The following is an 11036-nucleotide window of genomic DNA, read 5'->3' as shown; positions in this document are numbered from 1 at the left end:
TGCATGGAAGCCAATGAGAAACACTTGCGATACTCTATGTTACCAAATGTTTAGCATTTTTATAGTAAACTGATAGCACTTCCGAAGAACCAGCACCAAATTAGCCCTCATTGTACCCAGCACTCCATCTCCCACTGTAGGGGTGAAAGGTCATCACAATGATGATGGCGACCACAGGTCATCCTATACAATGTTGGGCGGTTGGCAGCCGTCCTGCTCCCTGCCAGTAACGGCTGCTGACATAATCCTACTGCATGAGACATGCCGCTAATAAACCCTTCACTGCCGTCACCTATAGGACACGGCTGTAGGAGAATACAGATGTAGCGCCGCCATCCTAGGAGCCGCCGCTAGGTGGCGCTGGCCGTGCCGCCTGTAGCTGTAGGAGACGTTCTACACGGCACTCTGTGGTCGTACAGAAGGGAGAACGAGCGCTGAAGGCTAAGGCCGCTCGTCGCTGGAGGACCCCAGCTTCCTCCGGGGGTGAGAGGAGATAAAATGGCCGCCGTGAGCCCGCCCGGGCCTGTCACCCGTCGTTGTGTCCCTCTCCTCGTGCGGACGGGAAGGTGAAGGCGGCGACGGCCCGGAGGAGGGGGTGACGGAGGACCATGGGCTCTCAGACGCTGCAAATCCTCCGGCAGGGAGTGTGGGCTTCCATCACCGGGGGCTGGTACTACGACCCTCACCAGAGCACCTTTGTCAACACCCTGCACCTCTACATATGGCTCTTCCTGCTCTGCTTCCCCTTCACCCTGTACATGGTGAGTATGTGCCTCCTCCATCTTGTCTGCTGCACAGGCCTCCCTGCACTGGGGTGCCAGCCTTGTGCTGGGCACTGCCAGCCTGTGTGGGGTGCTGGGCACCGCTCTGGAGTCTGGTGCCTCCTCCACGTATGTGCCATCCGTGTGATATGTACAGCGGATACGTATCGGGGGTGAAAAGTGGCGCAGAAATGTACCTAGCGTGATTCGTGCGTAAGAACAGAAGTTCTCAGCAAACCAGGCAAACGCTCTGTGCCCGCGGGCATCGCCACACTGGAAGCACCTCCCAATATGTTGGCGTATAGCAGGGATTATGCTGGTACAGGGGAGCAACTACAACTCCCAGCATGCCTGTACATCTGGTTAACACTGCGGCTCCCTGGCGCCGATCCTGGCACAAGCGAAATCTGAAAGTAGACTATGACGCTTACCTATATTACAGGACGTGCTGCAGCAGCTGAGCCAGCACAGCCGCAAGGACGAATGTAAGGCGGAAGGAGCGTAGGGAAGTCGTGTTTTTTTTAATTTTTTTAATTTAAAAAATGGAAACCAATTAAAACGGAATCCGTAGAGAGCGATCCGTTACTCTGCTCTCAATGGGTCCGCTCCGTTTGTGTTCTGATTTTTTTTCTTTTTTGAGCGTTTCTTACAGCGGTTTTCAGTCAAGAGAATGGAAACGAAGCGGAAGGCAACTCTGTTTTTTTTTTTTTTTCACATTGTAGTCTCAGCCAGACCGCCATCTTTTTACTTCTGTCTCAAACGGGTCCGTTTTTAAGCAGGCAGTGCAGGCAAACCTGCATCAGGAGACCGGAGGGAGAGGGAGAAGCCCGGCCATCACCCTCCAGCAAGTCAACAATAACCAAAGTCAAGCTGCTGCTGAGCGTATGCCTTCAGTTGTGACTTTTGGATGCCAGTATCTTGGCGCCCTGGCATTGTTAATAGACCCCATGGAATGGACGGGGGCTCTGTGGTACAGAATGAATTTGGGAAGTATATTAGAATTCAAATAAAATCGGGCATACTAAAGCGCCCCTCTGATCTTGTCGGAGACCGGATGGGGGTGTTATTACCTGGTGCCCTCCTTTATTCCTGCATAGCTGCCACTTTTTGGGGCTCCGCTCTGCTGCTCCTGGATGGGTGAATCACTTCTTAACCCACCGGATGTACACTCTGCCTCGGCCGTCAGCTGCTGCTTTCTGATTGGCTGGGGATGGTCACATGAGGATAGTCAACTGCACATGAATAACGAAGGGCGCTAGGTACTATAAACCCTCTGAGACCGGAAGGTCACTTTAAACTTTTTCTACATATCAGAAAACTTTTAGGGTACCTGTATGCCAGGTGGATTCCACTTTGGGGGACTTTCATAAAACTTTTTTACGCTAGTTTCTGGTGTTTAACAAAAACAAAACACAATTTTTCGTGATTGGATATTTGTGCACAAATTTGTGACTTCTGCCCCAGATCCTTACTATTTCTAAACGTAGGCAGGGCTTGTTGGGATGTGAAGTTTTTAAAAACGTTACTTTGTACGGTGTTATGCAGCGGATTTGCTATCTGAAAATCTGTAGCCTGTATGCCTGCAGTTAGCCTTAAAACTGCACTGGGCCTGTGGCGTAATTTGGGTCACTTTGTAACTCCCCGGTGATCGTCGGTCCCTGTCTTCGTTGTCTATAACTGTGGTGATCTGTACTGGCATGTACCTGCTGCCAACAGACCAGCAAGGGGCCGTGGAGTGGCAGTGCTGCGGGGATTAGTTGCAGTCATCATGGCATAAGCAAGTAAACTGCATTTTTAATAAAGCCTGGAAAGAACCTTCTAGCAAGCCAAAAACTAATAGTTTCCTTTAAAAGAGCTCTTGCCTCTCCTGGCATGTCTGCTTTCGTAAATACTTGTATTCTTCATGCCATTTACCAATCGACCCTCTATCTCTACACAGTCAGTGCTAACTTTATCAGACTTTGCAGGGACACTCCCCACCTGGTAATACCTAGATGTCAGTTTATTCATGGGTTTCCAGGAGGAGTAAAAGAGGAACGGCACAAGAGTTATCAGAAATTATGCTCCAGGATTAATGTAACTATTTTCTGAAACAGACCTATTGGGAGAGCTAAGAGGGCCTCTTTAAACCTTACGAGGGAATAGCTGGGACTTTTTCAATTGATAACCCATTCTTCAGCTAGGTTATTCATAGTTGATCCGTTGGGATTCCCGCTGATTTCCTGGCCCATTGTCAGCGCAGACTGTGCTGGAAGCAGATTGCGCTGTCAACATTGCAGTGGCCTGGTTTGGTACTACAGGCACCGCTCCCATTGAATTTAGTGCTGTGCCTGCAGTACCAAGCTGGTCCACTGCAATACAGACAGCGCAGTCTGCTTCCAGCATCGGTCAGTGGGGATCCTAAACGTCAGACCCTAGTCGATCGGCTATTGATGACCTATCCTGAGAAGGGGTTATAAACAGGAAGAGTCCCAGAATCCCCCTTTCATGTAAGTTATTAAAAGGAAGTAGAGGATAGAATTAGAGGAAGCTTTTCAGAGTTGTTTGAGGGTGGTGGTTGGCGAGCCTTCCAAGTGACACAATGGCATGAGAATTACTGTGGGTTTGTGTAGCAGTAGATGGTGTATCTTGAGTCACATGTACAGTACTTTGGTAAGTGTCAGTTTCCAATTAAAGGGTGGTTTAGGATATAAAAATGACTGCACAGCAGGAAATACAAACCAAAACCCATTACCTGTTCTCCCCCCAGTAGTCCTGTCAGTCTGCTTAGCTGCGGTGTTGACATGCTGTACACCCACATGACCGCTGCAGCCAATCATTGGCTTCAGCTTGTTGGGGCTTGTGCATGTGTGTCATAAATGTTTATGAGAGAGATTTAAAGATTAGCCGCACTCATATTTTTGTAATGTGATAAGCATCTCTGCAATATGTTTTATCAGCCTATTCTGTACATTTTTAACCCCCCCCCCCCCCCTGTTCAGCTATGTAACGAGGTGAGGCCGTTGCTGAGAATACTGTCCTCACCTAACAAGGAGCTCCAGCTGTGCCCGCACTGGTCTTTCTAGTGCATCCATAATATGTAAGGCCGAAAAAAAGCCTTCCATGTTGATCCAGAGGAAGGCAAAAACCGCCGATGAGGTAGAAGTCAATTTTTCCCTTTTAAGGGAAAAAATTCTGGCAATCCGAATAACCCTTCTGAAATAATCAGTGATATAACATGTAATATTGTATCGCCCAAGAAAGGTGTCCAAGCCTCTCCTTAACTCTTTTAGTGAGTTTGCCATCATCAGGTCCTTGGGCGGAGAGTTCCATAGTCTCACTGCTCTTACAGTAAAGAACCCCCTTCTATGTCTGTGTAGAAACCTTCTTTCCTCTAGACGAGAGTGCTCCCCCTTATTACAGTCCTGGGCATAAATAGATGATGGAAGAAGTCTTTGTATTGTCCCCTGATATATTATACAAGTCTATGGGAGGGCATGTGCATGAAACTTTGAAAAGAGTCAGATTTTCATCTGGTGCATGGAATGAAAAGAGCCGGCAAGTATTTAAAAAAAAAATATATATAAAAAACATTACCCGTCTCCCTGTCCCCTAACGGTACCATAAGTCAGTTTATGGTGCTTTACGCAGGTTCCCTTTAAGGGAGAAAATGAGCTTCATCAGCATAGAAATAAGAATCTATATACTGGACCTCTGGTTGTCATGGTTACATACCGACCACAAGAGTTTTGGAGTCTAAAACAAGCCTGTTCAACTTGGAATCCAACCACAAAATTATTAATGGACTATATAAAAACCATCGTGTATTCACAGCTTTAACTGTTCAGCGTGTGAAACAAAACTGGATGAATGCAACTTCTATACTTAAACTACACCGTCCCACCAAAAGTAATCGGACACCCGAGCAAGAATCAAAAATAGTATATATTTCCATATGTTACTATTTAGTGGGGCTCCTTTGGCGCTAATGACATCAGATGTTCTCTGTGGCGTACTTTGGTATTAACATCTGATATACTTTAGCTTGTGTTTCTCTTCATTCATCCTGCAAATGTCTGGTAAGGTCTCTCGAAGAAGATGCATCGGCCCCATCTACAGTGGTGCAGGAATTGTCATCGTTGGGTAGTTGAGCAATGGAAGAACGTTCTATGGAGTGACGAATCCCGCTGCTCCATCTTTAGATCCCTGGGTGTGGAGGACGCCTGGGGAGCAGCCTTTTGCCCGAGTGTGTTGTGCCAACGTTTAAGTACAGTGGAGGTTCTGTTATGTTCTGGGGATATGTTCTGTGGCATGGTTTTGGTCCGTTGGTTTTGGTGGCAAGAGCCATGAACAGAGGTGGACCCTGACATTGTAGACAGTAATGTGCTGCCAACAATGAGGCCATACTGTGGGAATGGTCAGCAAGACTTCCAACAAGACAACGCGCCTCGTCACAAATCCAACACTGTTTTACATTGGTTTAAGGATATGGATGTTCCACGATTGGGCCGGCTGTACAGAATCCCGACCTGAACCCTACTGAACATCTTTAAGACGAACTGGAACCTCAGGTCAGCAAATATGAACAGCGCCCATCTTCTTTGAGAGAACTCGCTTGACGTTTGCAGGATGAATGGAGGGAAAAACCAGCTGAAGTGTATCAGATGTTAGTAGAAATTATACCATGGAGAGTATCCGGTGTCATTATGGCCAAAGAAGCCCCACTATGTAGGAACATCTGGAAATAATGAATACTTTTGATTCACCCTCAGGTGTCCAATAACTTTTGGCAGGAAGGTGAGTACCTAGAGATGTAATCTTACAAAGCTGCCCAGATAACCCCCCCTGGACCTCTGTAACACTTAGGCTGCCTGCACACGGGTGGGTCGGACCCCGCATGTGGGATTCCTGCAGTGGAGTTCGGCCCGGTTTCTGGACGGTGACCCCAGCTTACCTCTCCGCCGTCTTCCCCTCTGCTGCGCATGTGCTGGCCGGCGCACATCCACAGTACAGAGGACGCCGCGCAGGAAAGGGGTTAACAGTGGGGGTCGCTGTCTCGCTGCACCCCTGTTGTTGCAGTGGGAGGCCGGCTATAGGCAACAGCCGGCTGCCGTATAGCGCGGGGTCTCTTCTGATCTCGCGCTATTCACAGGACGAAAGTGTACGCCCTGCTGCTTTAAGTACACCTCAGCCAGGACGTACATTTACGTCCTGTGGCATTAACGGTTTATGGTCCCATTGAAGGCGATGAGCGAGGTGTTCTGTGGGAACGTCCAAAGATAGAACATGCTACCATTTCTTCTTTTTTTTCCTTGCAGCATCGCTGTGAAGGGAAAAATCGCTCATGTAAATAAGTCCAAGAATGGCGATCACAATCGTGCGAGCTTTGTGCGTCTCGTAACGCTCGATATTCTCTTCTGTGTGAATGTAGTCTGTGACATGGGGTTAACATGCAGATGTAAATGGCGATGTCATGATTACTGGTGCCTTCAGGGTCTGCACCAACCGCGTACCATGAGTGGTATTTCAAGAGCTTGAGAAGAATGTTGCTACAAGAGGAAAATAAAAATGATTTTTCTGGAGACATTTAAGCAGAATGACTCAAATGATGCGATCAGACGGACAAGCTGCAACTAGTTAGTGCCGTGAAAACTGCTGGTCTGCTGGAATGTTCTGCTGGGGGGGGGGGGGGACTAATTTTGGGGAAACGTGGAGTACAACAGATGGTAAATAGGGTTTTTGTAGATGCGTGTTTTTCACGTTGCCAATAGAGTAAGATCCTAGTAGTGAAAACCTGTTTTGGTCTGAGGGAAGCCCTGTCCACGGTGGCGCCTGCAGCTCCCACGGTCTCTCCTTTGCATTCCCTGCTCTGTCATGTGCTGCCTGGTATTTGATAACCTAGTAAAATTGGCCTTGTTGATTTCCTGCTTCTTAGGACAGGACTGATCTGGTCTATAGGTGCTTCTGTTATACCCTATAGAACGTCCGTTATATGGACACAGTGTAAATAATTGTCCCCCCTCCTGTCTACCGCAGCCGTGGTCCTCTGCTAACTGGTTTTGGGGACCACTATTTAATAGTCCTTTTTATATTGATCTGGAGCGCTTGTGGTCCTTCTCTGCATTCCGAAACAAATGCGGTTGCAAACCATTAAAAGAATACAACTTAAGCAATCGTCGGAAGGCTATGGGTATATCTCTGTCCGATGGTGATAGAGCCAGTGGAGGGAGGATCCTAATGTATATCTCGGCACGTGAACTGGGTTAGAACTTCCCAGATAAATCAGGATATGGAGGACGGTCTCAGTCAGCCCGAGGGGGATGCACTATTTAATGCAAGGGCTACACAGGGAATCTGTCCTGCTACATGAAGGTCATGATGTTGCACTGTGATGCTACATATAATGGCTGGTGTGATGCACACCATCCACACAACTATTGACCAAAACCCTAGACCTGTAGGACTTTTGGTCCTGCGTTGCACATGGATTTTGACCTTACAGACTGCAATGCAAGTTGAATCTCGCTTGTTTGTGACTTTTTTTGATAGCTTGTCATGGACAGAACACAGAAGCTGCATCTATCAGGCCAGTGTGATCAGCGCCATACGTAGACATCTGAGGATGTTTGTGTTACATAAATTGTCACTTTGTGTAAAACCAAAAAAGTGGGACTTAGAAGCTGGTGGTCATACGGCCAGAGGAATGTTAAGCTATGTAAATACTTTAATCTGTAGAAGAGCTGGCAACCGAGACTGCTTCTAGTGGCATTAAGGCTGAATGCTACATATATTAAGGCATATTATGCTATGTTAGTTTTTGGGGATGCCGTCAGTACACCCATTGGGAGAGCCAAGTACCCCAGCCTGAATGTACTTCCTGCAGGGAAAAATAATCTGCAAGCAAATGGAAGATAGACTTTGGATTGTGTCCCCTTAACCATAAACAATGCCTGCCAAATGTCACTTCTTCATATGAGGATGCTTGGCAAAAGACCTGTTGAGAAACCGTATCTAAAGCGAATTTCACAGGGGCGAGAGACATATTGTTGCACTCTCCAACATGTAATATCTCCGCGGATGTTTGGCGTGTTTTGTGATAAAACTGCCTCACATCATTTCTGGGAAGTAGCGATCCTCCGCCACTGGCTGACAGCCGCGGTGGGGATTTACGGAGTGTTTCCCATTCTTATCTATTTTCCTGCGTATTCGCGCAACATAGGTTCCCATAGAACTCAATGGGAATACACAATATGCAAGGAGATACGAGAAACCCTGTAAGGCTGCTTTGATATGGGCGAGAAAATGAGAGATGCGAGATAATGCAGAATTATGAGACCGATGATTTTTAATTACTTCATTCACATCTGCGATGTTTCGAGATTGTTTTTTTGAAAAGTTTTTTCCTCGCCCATGTTTCCCTATAGATCCTCCGATTTATCGCTTGCAAGTTTGTGCATCGCAAATGTGGTTTTAACATTAGCAACACCTGTTGTCTATTGGGTGAAAAAACCGCTAAATGCTGCGACGCGCGATGAATTTCACAAAAACAGTATTGCTGACGCTCAAACATCACATAAGCAAATATGCGATATTGCCACGATTTTCTCGCTTGTCCGTGTGAAGTAAGCCTAATTGTGCTGGAAAAAGAACACATCTGGCACAAAGTAGGCATTTTAATTGTTGTGTCTGCCGCATGCAAATACTCTGCGGGCAGAAAGCGTTCAGCAAAATATGCCGATATGTGCGCAAAAAAGCCTTGTTCAGAGCACAGAAAACGTACATCCATGTGAAGTATTTGAGACTGACCTATAAAGCCATTATATAATGAACACTAAAACCGGTTGAGTCATTTATATTACCTGCTATAATACACAAGTCTGATTATACTCAGTCATTGAGGTACAGGAGATCTCAGATTAAGTCACATTTTAGTGAACATGGAAGCTATACGGTTTCATACATCGCTTTTTGTTCTACAGCATTTTCCAGAAAAATCCCCAGTATATACGTTCACTGCAGGACAGTAGGTGATGCAGTTGTATAGGCAACCCTGCAACACCGATGCCGTCCCCTGCGGGGCGCTATCAGCGCCGTACAGCTACATCAACAACCCGCCTCTTGGCTGTGTCCATCGCCCTCAGCATCATTTAAGGGATCTGTAAGGCACAATTCACACCGGGTGTTATGGAGAAGTAGAAAAATTGCACCAAGAACCTCAACGCCAAAACGCCCCTTTTTTCTTTTTTGTTTTAGGTTTTGAAAATTCAGGCAAAAACACGTGATTTTGGCAATGCATTCTTTTAACAGCACCTTGATATGCGATGTTTCCTGCTAACCGACCACCTAGATATCTCTGCAAGGATTTCGGACAAACAACGTCTTAAAGAATTGAATGTAGCCGCAGTGTTCTGCTTTCACGTAGAGCAGAAATCATGTTGGTAAAGCTGGGGTTATAGATTGTGCAGATATACTGTAAGGGTGTAATAATGACATTCCTATTCTAGAACCTCTATCTCATTTAGCGGACGGCTTAAACAATTTTAACAAACTCTATGAATGTCTGTCCTAGTTTGAAGACCTCCTGTCCCCACAATATGCTATTGTTCCCCATCCCCCCATGTCCTCCATGCCAGTCTAGACAGCTTATTAATTTATGCTAACTGGACTTGTTTCATGGGGGAGCTAAGGAGACTTGTACGAGATTATAAGTGACTGTCGTACCATGTGAACATGGGAAGGAAATGAGAATCTCTCACTTGTCGTAGTCGCTTGGTTTTCAGCTCCCCTAGAAACCAAGCAACTGTTGGCCCGTTAAGGCTGCCGGCCCATGGGCAATATGTCACTGCGTTATCCCAGGCAATCCCCTCCTCCCCCGCAGCGGAATATCGCTAGCGATATTCTGTCACGGCCGTTGCTGTGATTGGTTCATCGAGCGCTGGCTGTAATTGGCTAAGCATCAACCAATCAGAGGCAGTGCTTCCAGAAAGCGGGATTTTTCAATCCACGGCCAGAAGAGATGAAGGACAATAGTGCCGGGGAGAAGATGCAGCTGGGCTGACAGCACTTCTAAGGTGATGTATACTGTTTTTTTATTTTAAGTTCAGGGCTTTGGCAGTAGGATTTCCTATTGTCAAAGTTGCACCGCACGAAAACCGCTTTTTTTGTGTGATGCAATACAACAGAGAAGAAGGCTCCATACAGAAACATGGGGTAAAAAAATCTCACAAGTCGCGGGCTTATCGCGTGACCCGCAAGGCTTTTGGGATGTCGCATGCTATAAAACATCGCATGTGTGAATCAACCAATCGGAAAGCATGGGCTTCACTTACATGCGATTTTGTAGCAGTGCAACAAAATTGCACGACTTTGTCGCCCGTGTGAACGAGGCCGAAAGACCTCAACAGAATAAATGCCTTGTAATCTTCAGGCCAACTAGGTAATTGCTTCACCCTATCTCTCATACAGGGGATTGTGGGGAAATCTGCCACCATGACTATTACTGCAATTACAGTAATTTGTGTAGGACTGAACATGACTGGGCTGTTGCCGTACTGACCCCAAGGCTGTGGTCACATACCTTTTTATTAGATTTCCTTTTTTTGTTTACCGTGTATGCTGGGAAAGCTCCTGACTTATATGCTAAAGATGTCCATAGGGTAGCATAGACCGAGGCCATAGAGCTGTTCCACCCTACAGAGCCCTGTACCAAAAATATATAAAACCGCCTACTTCTGCATCAACTGACAGGGGCTGCAGCGTTTAGTGGCGGTTGCTTGGTGAGGGCTGCTTCGTGTGCTGCGCTTGAGGGGCCTAGCTGCAGATCTGCAGATGCTTTCAAGTCTAATAGTTCATTACATGCAAAGATGATCGCTCAAAATTTGGCAGAAACTGACCGTTTTGAGCAATTATTTTGCATTAGGGATTTATAGGCTAATTAGCCTATTAGTAGCTAACTAGCTTCATTTGGATGTATTTGGAGAACAGTGTGCACTCCGCGTGCCCAGCAAGGAATATATCTGTTCTCTAAATACATTGCTTGTGTTCTATCGGGGCAACAGGTTGAATACAATGCTAACAGCGCTGCCCGTGGAGAACACAGCATGCCGTGCCACTTATTAGGGACAACAGCTGTAATGCTGAGCTGAGCCCAGCGATGGACGAAGAGTGCACACGTTTACACGCAACGGCTATTGCTCAAAAGCCGTCATTTGGACAAATGTTGAGCGATAATCATTGCGTATGAATCGGCCTTAAGTCCATGGATTTTGACTCTGCTTTTGATTTGGAAATGCTATG

At 46.5% G+C, this 11036-nt stretch overlaps 1 protein-coding gene across 9 annotated transcripts in view; it reads left to right on the top strand.

Annotated features, from left to right (window-relative positions):
• Positions 1-404: 404 nt before the first annotated feature.
• Positions 405-11036, top strand: part of PCNX1 (pecanex 1) — a 94418-nt gene continuing 83786 nt past the window's right edge. For all 9 annotated transcript variants that reach the window (XM_066608394.1, XM_066608393.1, XM_066608396.1 and 6 more), the window contains exon 1: positions 405-761. In XM_066608394.1, coding sequence (XP_066464491.1) covers positions 609-761 — 153 coding nt within the window. In that variant the 5' untranslated portion in view covers positions 405-608. The remainder of the gene's footprint in view (positions 762-11036) is intronic.

The sequence above is a fragment of the Eleutherodactylus coqui genome, chromosome 6 (genome assembly GCF_035609145.1).
Source record: "Eleutherodactylus coqui strain aEleCoq1 chromosome 6, aEleCoq1.hap1, whole genome shotgun sequence".
Classification (NCBI taxonomy): Eukaryota; Metazoa; Chordata; class Amphibia; order Anura; family Eleutherodactylidae; genus Eleutherodactylus; species Eleutherodactylus coqui.
The sequence above is the reverse complement of the archived record's forward strand: the minus strand, read 5'-3'. Positions and strand labels throughout refer to the sequence as shown.